The 21,839-nt window shown below is 37.2% G+C and overlaps 2 protein-coding genes across 2 annotated transcripts; one reads left to right on the top strand and one right to left on the bottom strand.

The window, feature by feature from the left end:
- Positions 1-313: 313 nt before the first annotated feature.
- On the top strand, positions 314-17,025 carry LOC110373121 (trypsin epsilon). Its single transcript, XM_021330277.3, has 7 exons — positions 314-483; positions 1,390-1,677; positions 7,578-7,668; positions 10,385-10,492; positions 11,056-11,181; positions 15,066-15,199; positions 16,923-17,025. Exons 1-7 carry the CDS (start codon positions 476-478, stop codon positions 17,023-17,025), a joined length of 858 nt encoding a protein of 285 aa, XP_021185952.2. The 5' UTR covers positions 314-475.
- On the bottom strand, positions 15,474-20,933 carry LOC110373150 (trypsin). Its single transcript, XM_021330331.3, has 4 exons — positions 20,515-20,933; positions 19,497-19,726; positions 17,402-17,577; positions 15,474-17,206 (listed from the first exon to the last, which is right to left on the bottom strand). The coding sequence occupies exons 1-4, from the start codon at positions 20,792-20,794 to the stop codon at positions 17,059-17,061; spliced, it is 834 nt and encodes a 277-aa protein (XP_021186006.3). The 5' UTR covers positions 20,795-20,933; the 3' UTR covers positions 15,474-17,058.
- Between the last annotated feature and the right edge of the window lie 906 nt (positions 20,934-21,839).

The following is a 21,839-nucleotide window of genomic DNA, read 5'->3' on the forward strand; positions in this document are numbered from 1 at the left end:
TTTACCTTATGCCTGAAAACTTCTCAGACATACACAATATCTGATAAACAATTTTCATTTCAAATCTATTTAAGTTTATAGGTCGGCGCTCTTTCGACGAATTCATAAATAAAAGATGAAACTGCAATTCGATATACTTAAGTCAATATTTTTACCGTGAAAAATACCTGACCGGCGAGCGCTGCAGAATTGTGTGTATATTTTTATGTGCAAGTCATACGTTGTTTTACGAAAGCGGTAATAACTCGGTATCGGCTATTCGGCTCGACGAACTATGATTGCGAATTTTACTCACAAATACGAGTACGCTTCATCGGTTTGTTACCATTCTCTCTTTGTTTATTGTTGTTCCCAGCTTTATTGCTTGAGTTTCGAGTCTCGGCGCTAACAAGCGTCGCTCTTGAAAATATTTTCCATTATGCAGGACCCGCGGCCGGATTGGAATTAACTTTCATACTATTCACACTGAAGCGAGATGATTTTGTGAGTACTTACGGAATTTCCGTCTTCACGGGGACAGTGTTTGCATGGCTGAGTCCACGATTGGAATTTTAAATTACTTAAAATATCACAAGAACGCGAGCGCTTTATAAGAATAAAATGGTAGAAGGTACCTATAGCATGTTTTGTGAGTACGTTTTTATTTTAGTTTGAGCTGTAGAGGACTAAATGAAAGAGAGGTTTTAGTTAATAAGTTTTCGTAGTCTACAGTCGTAATTACTTAGCTAATTGTTTTTTACGGTACTATGGGCAGTTATATCTTTAATTGTTGCTTAGCAATTACGTGGTCTGTGTCTAGATTTTTTCCTTTTGTACTAAGATTAAGAATTTTCTAGAATGCTAGGTAATAAAATAAAAAAGACAGACCTAAATCAGTTTACTAGTGTCTACGTGATTCGAGTATAAAATGTGAGAAGGAATGCAAACGCCGCCATTTTTTTCTACACGTAGTTTATTTATTGGAGTCGATAAGTTACGTTCACCGTCATTATTTAGTTCAGGCTGGGTTCGAAGAATATCTTATAACCTTTTTTCGAATATGCAAATGCCTCATTATATTTAAAAGCACATTTAGGTATGTACCTAAAATGTATAATATTAAAAAAATACAGTGGCACATTACATTGTTTTAATATACTAATGGTTTGAGGTAGTTGAGTACCTATACTCACACAAATAAATGTTATCAGAACGATTATTGAATATTGGTCTCTAAACTGAACTACACATTATGTAACATTTTGCTAATGCATCAAATCGTAGTGTTCTAGGAAATAAAGTCACATTGCAATACGCTACCCTTTCTCAGAACCCAAGACACACGATCGGGTACTATGTGCGTTCTAGAAAATCAGAAATTGGCTGTCATATTTTCCATTTATTTTCCAGATTACACCTGACGTGGCTACTGAATTCTTTACACTGCATCAACTCGTATCAATATCTGCCGCCGAACGAAATGCCTGCATATTCTTATGGAGCAAAAAGTACCTATCGCAAATACCTGGCTACTTTGAAAGATATGCCTTATCATGTGTTGGTAGTTTATAGCAACCTGTATTGTTCTGGGGCACTGGTGAGGAGTAGGATAGTGCTGACGGCCGCCAGTTGTATGCTCACTACCCAGATCAGAAGGCCTGTGGTTAAAGTTGGCGCTGACACTGTTACTGCTACCGGGTGAGTATAAATAAATCTATTATAACTAATAATTTTGAATAAAACCCACTTCATTGGTTTTAAACGTGTAAATACATATTATGTACTTCTGAAACATTAATGGATAGAAGGAAGGTCAAAAGTTATCCATAGTCGAGCAAGAAGATAAAATGCCGCAAAACGCTAAGCGATATAGGGCGGGCGGTAGCCACGGGCGGTGACTATTTCATCTTTAAGTCAGACGACGATTATCTATTTTTTCCTCCATATTTTTGTATCTATAAAAATAAATTAAATGTAAGTAAGGTAAACGCGGGTGAAGTCGTCATGCCCCAATAGTCGTCAATTAATCTTAAAACTTTTATTATTATTTTCTGCTGAACTTAAAATGGGCCGCTTTATATATCAACATATTCTTGATAATATAGTGCACAGTTGAAATAACAATACGGGGTTTTAACAGTCACGGCTTCTAAGATATGTTATTTCAAACGTGTGTGCCCTAACAAAATCGTTTTTTCGTGAAGTTCAGCTGTCAAAAGTGAAACTCAGCACTTGGTTTTGTGTTTTGATTTAGATAACTCCAGTGGGGCCTGTGGTATGTTTCTTTGTTTAATTAGATAGTTAAGTTTATTTTCTAGCGATGTAATATGCAATTTGGAATACTTTTAACATAGAAGATATATTTTTTTAATGTGACATCTATTGGTACTTCAAAACTCCCATTTGACCCAAAACCCGTCAATTTTACAATTATTATGACGACTACTGGGACATGCTCAAAAGTTGCACCTAAACTCGTCATAATGAGGATATTTTGTGTTTTACAGTATAAAATGCGAATAAATAGCTAATATCGGGACTTTTACAAAATTGATAACTGTCTAGAACAAACATATTTAAGGTTAAGACTACATGTGTTCATAAAACTGCGTTTCTTTTAAGCTTTTTCTTAGGGGTAAATTTTACTCTGCTGGTTCTAGATGCACGTACACAGTCATGTTATTCGATTCAATTAATATGTTTCGTAATGGTTAGATCCCCTGTTTTCTATAAGTATGCACTTTCTACGAGTGTTTTTTCAGGTATATATTGGCCGCTGTAGGCCTCCGCCATTTGATTAAGATCTACCGCTTTGGGTACAAGTAGGTCTAGCACTAGCCTTTGTTTCTACTAACGCTTGGATTACAATTTGTGGCAAACAAAAATTGACTGTTCTTACACTATGCTTTTTGTTCGAAATAACTGCATTTCGTCACGCGTATTGTACCGCGTCTTCCTAACGTGCCTTAATAGCGCCTGTATAAAAATTATATCATTCAACTAGTTTTGACGCAAAAATATTAAAATCAGTTTTAAAACTAAGATGACATAGCTTCCATCGCTGTCACTTCTTTGCTTGTCGTATTCGATATTGATGGGTAAAGAGTAATCTTAAGTGAATTTTTTTATTTAAAATTGTCTGTATTTAGTGATTGCATGATCGTAATTCTATTAGCAGATCATGACTGAAAGAAACTACAAGCAAGAGGGCCTTTTAAAAGTCATAAAAGCTGTAAATCAAGGGCCCACACACAACATCAGATGCAGCAAAAAAATTTGAAACGCCCTTTTAAGACAACTTTAATGAAATGGTGACACAAAACCGACGATTATCCCTGTATATATACTATAGAAATGAACCCAAGGACAATCTCCGGTTCTATGCTAAAGTATTGCTAACTATGGAGGAAAACTACTTGGGCTATTGCGTTGCGAAGGATGTTAGTGGATTAGGATATAGGAAACTATAGGAACTATGGCACCTGGAAAAAAAGTCGTGGTGGCCTGGTGGGCCAAGAATCAACCTTTTAAGTATGAGGGCGCGGGTTCGATTCCAGGTCAGGCAAGTACCAACACAACTTTTCTAAGTTTGTATGTACTTTCTAAGTATATCCTGCAATGACACCAATGACTGTGTTTCGGATGGCACGTTAAACTGTAGGTCCCGACTATCCTTGAACATCCTTGGCAGTCGTTACGGGTAGTCAAAAGCCAGTAAGTCTCACACCAGTCTAACCAAGGGGTATCGGGTTGCCTGGGTAACTGGGTTGAGGAGGTCAGATAGGCAGTCGCTTCTTGTAAAGTACTGGTACTCGGCTGAATCCGGTTAGACTGGAAGCCGACCCCAACATAGTTGGGAAAAAAGGCTCGGAGGATGATGATGATGAGGAACTATGGCACCTGCCGATGACAATGTATAAAATACATGTTAAAATGGCAGGTGGAGACTCGCCACCTCACTTACTGGGCCCCCGGGAATCAGTTGGTAAGTCGCAACAAGAGGGCAACAGGTACATGAGCGGCTGAAGGGGGTGAGGATACCTCGGCGGACTTTAAACGCAGATCACGCGCTCCCTGTGGGTCCAGCATCACCGGCCCACTCGCCACTTACCACGAGGCACCTACCCTCCGAGCAGGGCTGCTAACCCTGCTCTAGCGACTCCACTCTGGTCGGCCAATGAAGGCAAGCCAAGAGGCGGGAGACCTTCACTCCGGCAGGCCGGAGATGAGGGACAGTATACTCTCCCCGGAGCACTCGGATATATAGCCCCGCGGGGCCGCTACTCCCCGTCATCCACCTCAGATGCCCTGTGGGGCTTATTAGATATTATTATTATTGAGTTTGAACGGTTAGTTGTACCTAATCATAATTTATTTTTTGATTGATACCTTTAAGACAGTAGACAGCGTATTTACAGAGTGTACATAGCCAAAACGCATCCATAGGAAACTGCTCGATGATATTTTGTAATGCTGTTTTTTAATTTGTGATTTCAAAGTATACACGAATTTTGCGTACTGCTCGCGTATAATTCGTAGCTTAGACGTGCACATGCATCTTTCCAATTTATACACGGTCACATTTAACTATACAAAATTAATATTAGGTAAAGCAATAAATATAAATGGCTTTTGAATCTGAGTTTGTTTATTAAAAATGCTAATTAAACAGGCTTCTTTTTAATATCATTATTCGCCCCCAAAAATGTATGTTGCCTTCTAAATTATTAAGTCAGACACAATTTATTTATTTATTTATACAACAATTAACGAGCATCTAAATAATACTATCTTAGACACTAGTTATCTTCTAAGTAAACCACTCTAAATACAACTCAGCATGATGGTTATTTTTTAGCATCTAAATTTGTAGCAGGCATTCTAACAGTAAACTTCTAAAATACTATTAAATGACATCATAACATATATTTAATTAGCTTCTAATTGTTTAACTCAGTACGTTTAAAATGTAAGCAAGCATCGCTTCTGTCACGGCTCCGGTGCTGCGGGGCGCCGGCGGTCCCATGCGAGCTTATCGTCGCAGATGGTTTTCACGCTCACCACCGCAGCTTCGGCTTGCTGGCCGGCTCTGCCGACCAGCCTCAGCCGCGTCGGCGGGCTTAAAACTACCTGCGCCTCAGCTCGCAGGCCGCCTCGCCCCTCCGCGCCTACGCGGTTTTGAATTGCACTCTAGGGGTAGGGCAGACAAGACTACGTAGAGTCGGTTTTGCAGCGATTCGTTTTCGTCACTAACTTCAATTTTTAATACAATGTTTTTTAATTGAACGAGAATTATTAATATTTAAATTAAATGCTAGGTCGTGTTTTAATCAAAATGGCGAGCATGCAACTGCTCGCGAATAGATTGGAATCGTAAAGTTTTTCGCGCCTATTCCCATGTATACACGATTAGTTTGCATGCGGACTAGCACTGTATATTATGGAACAAAGCAAGTTACTTTGGCCACTACAAAATATATGCGAGTATTTGCGTACTGCTGCTGTATACATCGGAAGACTTTGTATAAAAAGTGAATTCCAATCTATTCGCGACTAGTTTCACACGCTTGCGTACTAGCCATGTATATACTGTAAATACGCCAGTAGACAGTTTAAACTGTCTATAGAGATTTTTGCAAATGGTACTTAGCATGCGCTAAGCAGTTCAGAAGTTTTGATGAATGACAACCTTACCTACATAACTATGAATTATATTATTTCTTGTAATTATTTCGCGGAAAGTTATATAAATGAATGTGGCTTTTATTTTTTTGTGAATACTAATTATTTTATTTTACAATTTAAATATTTTAAAAGTAATTAGGTATGCACATGACTGCATCGTTATTATGATTAAAAAATATAACATACTAGCTTCTGCCAGTGGTTTCACCCGCATCCTGTGGGAACTACTTCCCATACCGGGATAAAAAGTAGCCTATAGCCTTCCTCAATAAATGGGCTATCTAACACTGAAAGAAATATTCAAATCGGACCAGTAGTTGCTGAGATTAGCGCGTTCAAACAAACAAACTCTTCAGCTTTATAATATTAGTATATTTTATACATACACTGGTTTTGAGATTCCAAGCGTTTGATAGATAGGAATATAAATTAAAATGCAACCATGTATCTGTTTTATTGAATACCTGCTCTTCTAACAGATTATGACCTGCTATTCTAAATAGGAATTTGGTTTTTTATCTATCTACCTACATAATTTTTCAAAAGCACAAGTATGCTTAACAAATTCAGGCACAAAAAAAATGTACATAACTTGAACCTTATGTTCAAGAGCAGAGAGTTTACATTAGCATTAAAAGTTGACGAGTACTGGGATAATTTGACGAGTATCCGTACAAATCAGACGACTATTGGTACAAATCGCCCTTTTTTTACTTTTGCCTTAATAAGTATATAAACCCATCAAAATGATTAAAAAACATTAGTTAATTAGAATAATGAATAAATACTCTATCACGTCATGCAAAAATTTTCATTTTCTATTGAATATTTAACACACAGTAGCGCTTCAAAGTCAGTGATTTCCGAAATCCGACGACTATTGGTACGTTTACCTTATAGAGTCTGACCTTATAACTATAAAAGGCTTTTAAAAACTCTTTCATTTTCATCTAACAATACTATTCAAGGGTGCTTCAGGCTATATTTATGTAAACATGGAGCCAACACCGTGGGCAGCTAATACTAAAATAAATAGGGGCTGTTTTTCCTCCACGTGTAAAACATTCAACCGATAAGTATGTAGTTTCAACCATAGAGAATAACTTGTTTTGAATACAGCGGTTAAAGAAACATTTGAAATCCGAAAGGTTTGTGTATTATTAATGTACTAATTTCATAAAGGTTGCTGATTAACCACATAGAAAATATGTAAGTCTGAAAACTCTATGATCACTTGACATTAGTTATCAAACACCCTACGTGTTTGATAACTAATCTACCTACTAAAAAAACTACCTATAGAAAACCTGCTACCGTTAGTCAGATACCCTGAAAACCTTATAACAATAAATACTTGTTTTTACCAACTTTATAACGTATCTCTTTGCATAAATAAAAACACTAACTTACGCGTGATTCAATCAAAATTTTAAATAAGTGGAGTCTAAGGCCTTTTTGTAACAGTAAGCAAGATTTATAAATATAGCTTTTTAATGGATGAAGTTACGACGCTGTGATCTTTAACAAAATAGCCGACGAGCAACGAGTATTACTCTTAGTTTAAAAGACATTATTTATAACTAGCTGGCCGGGGCTGCACTAAGATTTTAATAAATGGCTTTTAATTTTGTGAGACTACAAACATTTTCCATTTACTAAAGCTTAGATAAAATATGTAACTGCTATTTTTAGTGATGTAAAATTTTTGTTTGATATCTTTGACTTCCAAGCTGCTATATTAAAATAAAAAAATCGTGTACGAGCTTACTGTAACAAGAGTATCTACTATATAGACGACTTGTTAAGTGAGTGAAGAAGAAGAAAAAGTAAATCCGTACAAATTGTTATTTTGCTCAGAACAAGAAAGTGTTCTAACCAGCAAACTTTAATTACAATATGTATTTAAATTCCAGCCAAGTAACACCAGTGGTGGACATAAAGATACACGAATACTACAAGTACACTCACCGAATAGACAACGACATAGCCATTCTCATGCTGGAGGTGGGTTCATTCATTCATTCATTCGTTCATAACCATTCAGCTTACGTTAGTTTAATTACAAACGTCTGTGTTCAGTGCTTAAGGAGAGCGTGGGTAAGGTATGCATTTTGTGTTTGTAAAATTGCATTTTAAGTATATTAATTAGACACTTTTGTTGCGAAGTCTACACTTTGCAAATGATTTAAAATCGGCAAGAACTCCAACTGTTATCCTTATTTTTTGGCAATATAAAAAATCTGCAAGAAACTCTGTCGAGCTTTATGTCATAACCACTAAATTTGGTATAAGTAGGTTACAGTTACCCGGATGCGGGAGGTGGTTCCCTCGCGGAACGCATCCTAAATATACACAGAATAAAAGATGAAACATAAATTATCTGTAAAACAATCTGACATCTTTCTCTTGTTGTCCATTAGCAGGAAACATAATATTATTTCAAAGTATTTAAGTCTAAAGCCATTATTTAAGCTTAAGCAGATTACAGCGATTCATTAGGATGTTTCAAGGGAATAAATAAATAAAATATCCAACATCAAAACGGTAAAGACTAAAAACTTTAAGACGGGAAAGGTGCTTAAAGCAATACGAAATTTTAGGAACCCATTACTGAATTCTGTCAAAGAAACCGCACTGAGTTCTTAATAGCTAATTACCAGTAGTGATATATTTAGAGCACCCGCACACAACAAAATTTTAGTCGGCCGACAGTTGTTCGGGCTCTTAAATGAGTATGGAAATGAACGATAGTACAACGATCATTTATTTGGCCGGTATCAGAACTACTAAAAAGTTTAGTTGAATTCACGATTTTCATACTGGAAAGGTGCTCAGAAAATTAAAATACAATTTTAGTTACCCATTACGAAATTCTCTCAAAGAAACCACAATCAGTTCCTAATTAGTTGTAGTGATATATTTAGTTAAACATACAATACTATATCTCATTATGTATCGGCTTCTGTGTCTTTGGGCTTAGAGAACATCCTCCTTCACTATTCCCGCGGCACTCGTAAGTGGCTCTTATGGGATTAAATCAGATTGGAGACGGTGTCATTTACCTGTGCGGGCACAAATAAGGATTTTATTATAATAGAAGATTTATTATTTTTTATTATACATATGAATACTGTAGTATAATATTTTGATTTTGGTAGGTACACATACACATGTACCACATGGTAAAACAATGTTTCAATCATTTTTTGGAAGGTAAGCTTGGTGCCCTTATTTTTTGAAGTTAGCAGGTACATTATGAAAGATATTTGAACTCTCAATTATATATCTATCTGTTATTTTCTCGTTAGACACAGTTTAACGGCTAAGTTCACATCTTTTATTTTTGCTATTTATAAAAAACTTTCTAAGGAATTTTACGTCATGATATGGCCTACAAGAAAAAAATAAGTACCGCACCATTGCAATAGTTTTAGCAGATCAGAAAATATTGCAATCAAACCGAAATACTGAAGCAAAATATTAAGTCGAACAGTATGAAAGTTCTCTGCAATAGAAGTGCAAAGGTAACATATTACAGAGGTCCTTGCACTGTGAACTTAGTTTTACGAGCTGCAATAACAATTTCAACACTCTAGAACAGAATTGGAAATGCATTTAGTTAATGAATAGTACATTAATGATATTACTCTAACGTCGAACGTTGCTATACTGACTGCTTCGTATTTATTAATTTAGGATTTTAATTGTATAAAGTAAGCTAGAAATCGGACAAGTATGTATGAAAGTCTTAAGAATAGGATGGCTCGATATTCTTATGGATTTTGTTTTCTTATTATACTATGTTATTTTGTGTTTTGTATGTATATTTGCTTGTCTTTTTGTGTCCTATATGCGTCACAACCGCGAATAAATGCTTTGACTTTGTGTTTGACTAAAGTTTTAGATGACACAAAATAGAAGATTAGAACAATATAATAACCAAGCTGGGCGAATTATCCTATCAGACAAAATGTAAAGTCATAATACTATAAATTGGTCGGAATGCAGACGGGGTGCGCCACCTACACGCTTAGACAATAAATACTGTCGTGCATCGCATGCCAGATCCCACCAAACGTAGTGAGTCGTGCCAACTGCCAATATCTAACGCCCTGTTAATCATGAAAACAAATGACTATGAGGGCATTTCTCACGCATTCAACTCTGACCCGAATTCGATTAAAATCAAAGAGGAGATTTTGTATGTAGACTATTTTCAGCTACCATTTGTCTTAAAAGGCACTTTTTCATAAGATACATCGTTGCCGTCCCACTAAAATGGTGCCGTAAGTGTTTATACATCTGCGGGGCCCAACAGGGCAAAGAGCTGTGGGATTGTTCGAAAGAGTTACCGCGGCCCTAGTACATAAAAGGCCTACGAAGGAACACGATGGATTTTTAGTCAGTCTGACACTCCTTCACAGCTGCTAGCTAGCGGGGTTAGCCAAAAAAAAGTGTTTATAGGCACAACGCTTTCTACTCGCCGTCATTAAAGCGGCTTAAAATAGTATTTCGTCTAATCTCGGCATTATCGACGGTTTGAAGCTAGACCTCTCAAAGGAATACAGTTGTTATGTCAAGTTCATCTTCGCGATCCCGATTTGAGAATTACTTCGAAGGGATCGGCAACGAGCCCCTTGGGGGCTAAACATCACTTTATTAACTGTGCCAATTTAACTGAATGTTAACTAAAATGTATAATTTACAATGTTTTTTACAGCACGACGTGAACTTTGACAGATATGACGTGAAGAAAGCGATCCTTGTAGGTCCCGATGTGGCATTGCGAACTGGCGTCTCCATTGACGTCTCAGGTTGGGGAAGCACGGTAAGCTGTTTTAATACAAAAAAAAACCTATTATAGGAGTTTATACGCCGCCAATGAAGGGAAAAGCCAAAGCTACTAAATCAGTACTAGCGGGTGAAATTAGACATTTTGTCTTAATTTCCTAGGCATACGTAACCAATCCCTAATTATAAAATTGTCCCTATAGTTTACGGGCATGTATCAAAAAAAGGTTTTTATAAAAAACTTCTAGTTGTATATACTGCGAATGTAACGCCATCTAGCTATCTAACCACGACTTACTTGTACATACATCTGGCTGCATAACCTTCTGGCTCTAAAACTCAGTCCCCTCGAAATGCGACGTCTAACTTCAACTAACGTGTGTTCGCACTTTTTGGTAGATGGCGTTAGCTTCCTATAATTTTAACTTTGTTTTCATTACCAGCTGTTTCTCGCGGTTTCACCCGCATCAAACATTTTTTATAAGTGAATTTCCTGAATGATGTAGGTAAGCTCATATGTACAATTTATATATGTACTCACCTACAAAATATTTTCCTAAATATAAATATTTACTCACTTCATAATAACAATAATTACAGAACTTACCACAAAGCTTCGTAAACCAACTGATATGGACGGAAATGACAGTCATAGACAAAGAAGAATGTGGGATTTACTACGGGCACATGCTGAGTCCATCAAATTACTGTGCAAAATACACACCGGTAAGTTTTATTCGGAAATGTCCATTACTGGTATTACCCAAATCAAAACAAAATAAGTTATTTTGTTTTTTGTTAATTGATTCCTCTCCCACTCTTTAACTCCCATCAACCGGATAAAAAATTGCCTATACCCTCGGGGTAATTTTGTGTCTCAATCAGTTCAGTCGTTTTAACATGATACACAGACAGACTTACTTTCCCAAAATAATATTAGTTACCAAACTCTTGCCAAGCTCCTATAAGTACAAAAACCTGCATAATTATGCATTCAATGAAAAAATAATAATGAAGAGATAATACACTCAGCGGCACGGAATCTGGCCCAAGCACATTTTGGCCTTATAATCATTATTTAAGTGACAAATCAGAATTTTTATTTTAAAATTGTTTAATTTACTAATTTTCCAATAGAAAATGACTAACAGACAACAGAATTATGAGGATTTCCATTAAGTTTAATTGAGTTAGAAAACAGAGTCCTTTACCGGAATAATCACCATAAACTTTTAAATTCAACATTTTTAACAAAACAGAAAGTTATCGAATTTTAATAACGGATGTTTCTTCCTCTTGATCTGATGAATGCTTGCATACGATCTGGCATGCTCTGGATCGTGTTTTTTATCTCCACCTGGGAGATCTCCTCCCAGGCAGCTACCAGCGCGGTTTTCAGTTCACTGAAAGTCCGTGGTGGGTTACGACTTGCTCGGACCTGTCTTTTAAGCATGTTCCAAACATGTTCTACAGGATTCATGGCTGGGTTTCTTGCAGGCCAGTCCAATTTTTGAATACCGACCTCGAACAAGTAATCGGTTACTCAAAGAGCTCTATGAGGCCGAGCATGGTCCTGCATTATACGAAATTCTTCACTTCCTATGAATCCCTGACAGGGTAAAACATGATTTAGAAGGATCTCTTCAATATACCGCACTGTTGTCAGACGACTTTCGACAACCAATAATTCAGTACGGGCTTCTGAACTTCTGCCTCGACAAACCAAGATGGACCCACCATGAAAACCGACTGTTTGCTTGGTAGTGGTGGGAAGGAACCATTGTCCGCGCTTTCCCCATCCACGTTCACGGCCGTCTGGAGCTCTTAGGACGACTCTGCATTCATCGGTCCATAAAATTTTACTCCATTAGTCATGCGTCCAATTTGCATGTTCTCTTACAAACCTAAGTCTGGCTATGCGATGGTGCAGGAGGAGTTCCGGGCCTCGAGTTGGTCTTTGAGCACGCACATTCCGTTCCTCTATCCTTCTTCTTATTGTGCACTTACGGACGTTGACTTCTCTTGCTGTTTGCAAAGGCTGGCGTATCTCTAACGCAGTGAGAAACCGATTTTTCATTATTGCACTTACGATAAATCGGTCGTCGTGCGCCGACAAACACCTTACACCCCCACTTTCTGGTCTTCTTGTGTAAAGGCCAGTCTGGTCATGCATTTTCTATGCATATATTTCACTTAAACGCGGTGCACTTACAGTTTCAACCATCTTCCACTGCGTACGCCCTTGACGTCTTAGCAACACTACTTGAGCAACTTGAGCTGCAGTAAGGGTAATTTTCAGATCAAATTGTGAAAAAAGAGAAACAAAAAACGATCATAATCATTAATTTTTTTTGGAACGTGCTTAGTACTTCGGCAATTTCTATCTGAATTTAAACTTAACTTTCTGCTTTGTATTCCAACAACGGTATCTGCTTCTAGTGTTATAAAAGTTAAACAGACACACATTTTTCTGTATTTTAAATAACAAATACGAAAGGACAGACAATATGTCATATGAAATTAGAATTTACAACGGCTATCTGGGCTGATATCTACTTGTGTTTGTTTGGGCCAAATTCCGTGCCGCTGAGTGTATAAGCGAGAGTGGAACGTCTGCCAACTGCTGGAGCGCTTCCCCTCGTAAGCGGAACTTGGCTGCTAGCCATGACATCAGGATGAAGGATAAGAATTTACATACCAATTTGTAGTTCGTAGGTATTCGGTATATACAGACAGTGTTGCTAATCTACACTTGCGATGGTCAATTGATGCGAGACCTTCTTTGTGTATAAGATACTTGAGTTCTGGAGACCATCATAGCTATGGATCAATCATGTTCAGTATTCAAATGTATGTTCGGAAGTAGACAATCCTTTCAAGTGTTTAGTAAAATGAAGATTGGATAAACCGTCGCCCGGATAGGTAGACTTAGACTTAGACTGAAAAAAATATAGGAAGTGCGGTACAGATTAGGCACACGGAGTTATGAGAGATATCAGTTAATGTACCTAACCTCCTCCGGAGGAGAAAATTTCCTATAAGATAAAAACTTCTCCCTATGACTAATAAGGATTACACCTGTTACTGTTTGTACAATTTCAAGTCTCTGAAAACCTGACAGTCGCCTCCCTAATACCTCACTAATTGCTGGGAAAGTTCACGATGCCAAACTGAAACAAAATGGAGAGGAACAAATCGGTTCAGATACTCGTTCAAATTTTTGTGTATGCACAGCCTATTGAGAGATATTTTTATCTGCCAGTTATGAATTCAATAAGAACAAGATAGGCAAAAATCTTGCTTATCTTAAACAAAAGCAGTATTCGATAACAAAAAATCCGGGTCAGATAGGTACAAAAACTATTTGTACTTGCATAAAAAAATACAGTAACAAGTTTATATAAACATACTTATTTATATTTAAACTTAAAGATAATAATTAATACTGAATTTTCTAAGCTGGTGTCATATGTACAGACAATAAAACTATGTAGGTATGCAAAGTCGAACCCAACATAGTTGGAAAAAGCCTCGGGAGATGGTGGTATGAAATGTTGATAGACTATGTATAGTCAAATAGCAATATGATGAGAAGACATAATGTACTTAACCATGTACCTACTACTATGCTCTTTTCCCAAACTAGCATTCCCTAATAAAAAATGAATAAGACTGGTCCGTACAAAATCATTTATTTAATGTTCCTCAAAGTTTTTGAGAAAAAAATATTGTCTGTCCCATGTTTCCCAACCACATTTTCACGTGTCATTCTTGAAGTCACAAGGGTATCTACAGCACATAGGTGTTTAACCTGTATAGTAATCCCAGGAGAGTCTGCTGAGTGACAGCGGCGGCCCAGCGGTATACAACTTACAGAGAACTGCTCGTCGGAATCCTGTCTTATGGAGGCACGAACGCTGAAGAACCTTTTTAAACCTAAAAATAATAAATGCTATATTCTCGCAAGCAATCTTAACAATTATAATTAAATAGCAAACGAAGAGAAATATGTATATACTTACTTAAACCATGCTCGGTACATAGTTTTGTGTACATACTTCTTATACTTATCGCGAACAAAATCATTTCTCCCATGTTTCTCAACGTTTATGAGAAAAAATATTATCCCTTTCTTGTTTCCGACCATCCTGTACACAAGTCAGTCTTGAAGGCACAGAGGTACCCACAGTATATAGGTCTTTAACCTGCATAGTAATCCCAGGAGCGTTCTGAGTGACAGCGGCAGCCCAGCGGTGTACAACTTACACAGAACTGCTCTTCGGAATCCTGTCTAATGGAGGCACGAACGCTTAGGAACCTTTAAACTTAAAGTAAATAAATGCTACATTTTCGCAAGCAATCTTAACAATTATAATTAAATAGCAAACGAAGAGAAATATGTTTATACTTAAACCACGCTCAGAACACGGTTTTGTGTACATATTTCTTATACTTTTATCGCAAACAAAATCATTTCTCGCATGTTTCTCAAAGTTTATGAGAAAAAATATTATCCCTTCCTTGTTTCCGACCATCCTGTACTCAAGTCAGTCTTGAAGGCACAGAGGTATCCACAGTATATAGGTCTTTAACCTGCATATTAATCCCAGGAGCGTCTGCTGAGTGACAGCGGCGGCCCCGCGGTGTACAACAGAGAGCTGCTCGTCGGAATCCTGTCTTACGGAGGCACGAACGCTGAGGAGCCTTACATCGCCATCTTGACGAACATATCGTATTTCCACAGGTTTGTATTATTTTTATTTGTTTATATCTGGTACTAATTATAGCTATTTTGACCTAAGAATGTTGGATTTACTGTGGGTTTTCTATATCCAAGTAACGACGGATTTCTATAACCTGTTTATCCGTTGAGTTGCTAATGTCAAAATTAATCTCTAATGAACAATAAACTCATAGATAGGTTATAGAAATCCACCCTTAGACATATTATGCCTGTTTGATGCCGTAAGTAGCATATATGCTACCTTCAGCATTTATTTACCCAGACCCAGGTAGAATTCCAAAAGTATTATGTAATATTCCAAAAGTAAATGTCTGTAAGTCTTTAGGTATATGTGCTACCTATGTACGCCCATGGGAAAGAGCGTCAGTTTATAGCCTAACGTGTATTTGTCTTAGCAAGTTAGTCCCAAACGGTGTGGTGGTTAACAAGCCATTTATTAACTTGGCTGTAAATGTCTAACACGCAATTATACCTCAGCTTAATAGCAATGGACTGCGCAGTAGGATTGCGATACACGGCGCCGTTCTCGAAGTTGTTCGGAAATATGTATACCTCGGGCAGACATTGCAGTTAGGTAGAAACAACTTTGAGGACGAGGTGAATAGGAGAATTCAGTTGGGTTGGGCTGCATTTGGGAAGCTACGTCGAGTCCTAACATCGTCGATCCCACAGTGCCTAAAGACGAAAGTCTTCAATCAGTGCGTCCTACCTGTCATGACTTACGGAGCCGAAACGTGGACACTGACGGTACGGCTGGTCCACAAGTTTAAAGTCGCTCAGCGGGCTATGGAAAGGGCTATGCTTGGCATTTCTCTGAGGGATCGCATCAGAAATGAGGTAATCCGTCAGAGAACCAAGGTCATCGACATAGCCCACCGAATCAGCAAGCTGAAGTGGCAGTGGGCTGGCCATATTAGCCGAAGAACCGATAACCGTTGGGGTAAACGAGTTCTAGAGTGGAGACCACGCCTCGGCAAGCGTAGTGTAGGACGTCCTCAGGCACGGTGGAGTGATGACTTGCGCAAGACGGCTGGCAGGAGCTGGATGCGAGTAGCCGAAAATCGATCTCAGTGGCGTGCACTTGGAGAGGCCTATGTCCAGCAGTGGACTGCGATAGGCTGATGATGATGCGCAGTAGGTAAAATAAGTAATTGTAACTAATAGCGCTACTTACAAATGTAAATGCCATGCGTGGTTGTTATTGCATTATGTAGTTTTCCTAAGCACATACTTACCGGTTCTTGGAGCAATGCGGTATGGGACTAAAAGTTATCAATAGATTTTTTTATGTGCCATTAAATAAAATGTTTGACGGTGTACCTACCATTATAATCTAAAGGAAAGAAATGTTGCGAGTATAATTGCTAAGCAACCATAGGCGATATCCCAAATCTTGTCAAACCTTGCCCTTGCCTCTTGGTTCAAACTTTGAGAAGCGCTGTATGAAGTTAAAATCACAAAAATCTGCATGATTACTAATTACTACATGATGAAAAACAAATGTTTTAATTGTTTACATCATGCTATCTCAATTAATATTATGGGTTTTTCTTTTTAAACAAGAAATCCCGTCAGTCAGTCCGTGTTATCTAACAACTTGTATACCTAACATTTTTATCTGCATAACAGATGCCACATCGTAAATAACTACTTAAAGAACGTTTAATTTTGAGTCAGTAGATATTTTTAGGCGTGTTTTTATCACTGTCTAATTTGTTCTCAGGTGGATTGCGTTGAACACTAAAAGGTTGTTGGAGAAGAATTGCCTACTTCGACATATTTCGTCAGACTCCGAAGAGAGTTCTGACTCGGCGTCTCCGTTATAAAACAATTTATCAATTCTAAAACGGAGTATTATTTCAATTTTCTCCTTGTCTGCAGAAATTGTCGATGAAACGTAGCATTTGTTCTTTAATCCATTTTCTATGATACCACAGGTTTGTGTACACGCTTGGCTTGAGTTTCTTGGCGCATCCATCCCCATGTGACGTCAAACCGACGATTCTTCTGTAAATCACCAAAGATTATCATCCAATTAATATAGTTTATGTTTGCAATCAACCTATAAACCCGTCGACTCCTTAAGAATGACTAGGTCATAAAATGCCTGACTTATTTAACAGCTCCTTATTTTTAGGAACTGATGCAGTATTCATACTCAATCTCTCGTTTAATTCTTAAAGCACCGTTTATTCAACTTACCCATTCCAAAGCACCCCGCCGCCGGAGTCTCCCCTGCATGTATCCCTGTCGCCTTCCCCGTACAGACAGAACATATCTTTAGACAGCTCTATCTTGTGGAGCTCGCTGCACTTGCTGACTGTCACGTATGTTAGTGACGCCATCATCAGGCTCATCTCTGACAGGGCTCCATCGTACTATAAGGTAAGAAAAAGACGTTAAAAAAAGAGTTTATTTCTAAGTTCTAGCTGATACTTTCGTTATTAGAATGTTAATGGCCACAAAAAAATACTCAGAGTTGTGAAAGGTAAAATTTTGTTACCTCCTTACCTTACGATTTTTAATTAGACAATCTAGTAAAACGATACTAGTCTAATAATATATACCCAGATCTGTCTGGACCGACCCTAATTGAAAGCAGTTTCAAGCACGCGTCAAAGTTTCCCCGCATACTTTCATATTTTCGTATTAATTATAAGGAACCAGCGTCTATAAACAGGGAAAGTTTGTTCAGTCTAGATAGCCTTTTTACTGAAGATATACCTAAGAGTAAAGTATTTGAACTTTGGTTGTTACCAGCAAACAATATTCCGCTTTGTGTTCCGAACTCCATTATTCTATTAGTTTAACAGGCTAGATCTTAGAATGGCTAGCGGGCTTGCCTAGATTGGAATTAGTTCCGAAGCGTGACATAAACTGGTTACTTTGTAGATTCAAAGTTAAGCCTGTCAGTCTATCCATTAATTTTGTATGAATAAGTAAACTGTCCTTTATAAGCCTAGCTTAAGCAGATTCTTCCACTTCATCTCCATGCATACTTTGCATTATAACTATTTTGCTGTTCTAGTTGGGACTGCGTTTAAGGTTATAGCGTATTATGGAAGCTCTCACAAATAGAATAAAAGAATTATTATTAAAAAAACAAAATACCCGACTGCACACTAAAAAAAGAGTAAAACAAGCCCCACAATAATATTGATCAATACAACTTTACTGAATATAATTTATAAATATTGATGGAAAGCATCGCAGGCGGGGACCAACAGAGGCTTATTTATAGTCATTTCGGTTGTGCACCATTTAGCAGAATTTTCGTTGGTGGCGGTCAAGGTGGTCCCCGCCTGCGATGCTTTCCATCAATATTTATAAATTATATTCAGTAAAGTTGTATTGATCAATATTATTGTGGGGCTTGTTTTACTCTTTTTTTAGTGTGCAGTCGGGTATTTTGTTTTTTTAATAATAATTCTTTTATTTATAACTTTTAGCTGTTTTATTTAACGAAAATGTTGTAGATGTAGAAGACTATGTATATGTAAGTACCATTTTAAATTATTTCGACGACATTTGGCTTTAGATTACGAGTGATGTTACTCCGCAACATAAATTTACCGCCAATGCGACGTTCAAGACGATCAAGACGACGTTCATGCATTTGATCAAGACGACGTGATTGTATCGCCAAAAGAATCGCTTTTTGCTTGCTAACGCATGAGTTGCTTTGCGTTGACGCAGAATTAACATGTTCCCGTGGGAATTTTGAGAAAAAACGTATCCTATATTAATTACTCCCGTGATTGAAATGAATCTAATGATACCGCATACATATTTTTTTAAAGGGAAATTTAGAAAAAATATCCCGTGGGACTTTTAGGATAAAATGTATCCTATGACACTCCCGTAATCAAGACAAATCTAACGATACCTCATACATCAAAATCCATCAAGCCGTTTAGGCTACAGGAGGTCACAAAGGAACAGACATACATACATACATACATACATACATACTTACATACACTCGAAAAACATTACCCTCCTTCTTTGGCAGTCGGGTAAAAAGTCTAGACACTACGTCCAAAATGAAATTGGCTTTTTATTATCAGTGAAATTACCGCCGTTGAAGCTTGTGGTGGCAGGCGTTCACGATTTCTAGCCCTAAAGTTACTCGTACGTCTGCCGATAAATTGCATACGTGTCACAACGATGTCTGAAGAGGGCGTCTACCTCTCTCCCACACCTAGGTATATTAACTGTCTGACGCTTCATGCTATTTCCTTTCTTACATAGGGATTTGATATGGTTCTAGAAATAAATATCTAAGAATAAAGGTTACCTTCAGCCAACCCCAACCAGTTACAATGAATTCCGTCTCTTTAGGATTCATCCATTTGTTGTGATTGACGAGAATCCCTTTCTTTGCCAATTTATTGAACTTGATCGGCTTCTTAACGAAAAGCATTGCTATATCGTTTTCAAATGGAATCACTTTATTGTAGTCTTCATGTACTTCATACGAACTTAGATCGTATTTCTTTGCGTTAAAGTCGTAAATATATTTTGAACCTGTAAACATTTATATTTCATCATTGTTGTATTTGTAAACATATTGTTTCAGCTCCATTCTTATCTAGCACTTAAATAAGACAACTTAGGTAATGTCACATGTTTAATTTGTCATCAAAATAATATCACGAGTTTTACTTATTTATTAAATATGGTACAAAACGTCGACAAAAAAATACACGTGATATCTTTGTATCTACGAGATTTTCTTATTTAGTTAAATCTTAACAGAAGTTATCCACAAGACACCAAAATTCGTTTACATAGTTACTTTTCAACTCATTCTCTCAACTCTGCAACTGATGTCTATATTGTCCTATTTTAGGTCCTATAGACTGACCTTTATCAACGGGAACAGATATAGTTTCCAAGTAACTATTAGCGAGCAATCTAAGTTGGTGCCTTCCCGTCGGTTCCTATTCCCGCCTAGACTAATAAATCACAAGTGCTGATCGGGTTAAATTGATATCAATTAATGCTATACGCCAACAAGAATAAGTTTCAAATGTCTACAGAAAGTAAGAAAGTTTCAGATAGAAGTCAAGAAAAAAAGAGATATCATCATCATAAACGTTAAATAGCTAGGCTATGTTTTGATTTATTAGTACAAACATAGATAGGCTGTGTCAATTTCATGTAGTTAATTTTCTATTTAGTTTTATGTCAGTGTCAAATCAAAAGATAAAGTATACCGCCGTCACAAACACACTCAAGACACATCCAAGAAACAAAATTCACTCCAAGTTCCTGAATAAACGATACAACTACATTAATTTTGCTTAACTTACCGACTTGCACCGTCATTTTCTTAATATTTTTGTTATTATCTAAACAGTGAGCCGACGTCAACACGGCCCAAGTGTTTAAAATGACACCACCACACAACGAACCCAAATTGAAGAACTGTACTGCAAATGGATATTCTTCCAACCCCACTGCATGCCCGCCAACAATTTTAGGCCCAAAATCTTTATTTTTAAGCCTATGTGCCGTCTCACATATCACTATATTCGAATAAATAAACGCACATATTATTAAGAGTCTTATTCCAAATTTTCGTTTTAACATTTTAATGAGCTCCACCAATGAGGTAGGTGCAATGGCACGTCATGCATAATGAAACGTTACTTCGAATAAGGCACTTGATTAAGTTTTTATGGAGCATGTAAACATTAATGAGTGACCGGCTGGTTTTAATGTGGTGGAAGGTACCACGATTTAATATTGCAAGTAATATTTATGTTACTTCATCCTTCATTACTGAAACGAAAAATTGAATTTTCACTATTCATAAAGAGGATGTAAAACGGAAAATTCAAAGCTACCTGGCTCCGGCTATGTTTGTCCCAAAAGCACGTGAGCATAAAGGCTTTAAGTAAAATGTTACAGCACCCAGTGACGCTGTACGATTCAAAAGCAAACAAAAGACAGGAACTGTCACCTCGGGCTGTCCAATCTTGAATATGGACCCTAAAACTCAAAGCCATGTTGTATGACTTTACACTTCATTTCCAACTTGAAAAGGAAATCCGGAGCCATGTACTGTGAAGCTCACTGTTTGTTCAAATGCTGACAGAAATAGAAAATAGATTTTTAAATGTGATATAACTATGACGAGACAACCTAGCAGCAAAGATGTGATGGAATAGATGAAGAGTCGTGTGATGGAGTAGATAGTATGCGTTTAGATAAACAGTGAATTCTAGAAGAATATAGTCAATACCAAAAAATAAAGCCCTAAGCCCACGTTTCACACAAATGCGGCTGGTTTGAAAGTTAATAAAATTGAAGCACTTTCCTCTAGGACCGAGGAAGCTGGCTCGTTGCCAGGTCATCGCCAGCCGGCAGTATATGCGAACAATTTATGTATTTAATTGGATAAATACTTGTTTAAATATATATGTGAACACATGTAATTTTCTGGCCCGTAAAATCTTCGTATTTGTGCACGCTTAACAAACAAAGAAAATGGTACCTAATAATCTCGTTGAACAAACTTATTAACGATCGCAGTAGCAACTATTTTCCATTTAGAATATTTCCAAGATTTTTAACTTTCACCATTTGAATGTTTTGTTACATGATCATTGATAAATAAAACCAATTAGAAATG

The sequence above is a fragment of the Helicoverpa armigera genome, chromosome 6 (assembly GCF_030705265.1).
Source record: "Helicoverpa armigera isolate CAAS_96S chromosome 6, ASM3070526v1, whole genome shotgun sequence".
Lineage (NCBI taxonomy): Eukaryota > Metazoa > Arthropoda > Insecta > Lepidoptera > Noctuidae > Helicoverpa > Helicoverpa armigera.

Bases quoted from the DNA above. Each gene is read 5' to 3' on its own strand.
- LOC110373121 (XM_021330277.3), top strand. The intron at 1,678-7,577 runs GTGAGTATAAAT...TTTAAATTCCAG, and splicing joins GACACTGTTACTGCTACCGG to CCAAGTAACACCAGTGGTGG. The intron at 15,200-16,922 runs GTTTGTATTATT...ATTTGTTCTCAG, and splicing joins AACATATCGTATTTCCACAG to GTGGATTGCGTTGAACACTA.
- LOC110373150 (XM_021330331.3), bottom strand. From the start codon at position 20,794: ATGTTAAAACGAAAATTTGGAATAAGACTCTTAATAATATGTGCGTTT. The intron at 19,727-20,514 runs GTAAGTTAAGCA...AAATGTTTACAG, and splicing joins GAAAATGACGGTGCAAGTCG to GTTCAAAATATATTTACGAC. The intron at 17,207-17,401 runs GTAAGTTGAATA...GGTGATTTACAG, and splicing joins GGCGGGGTGCTTTGGAATGG to AAGAATCGTCGGTTTGACGT.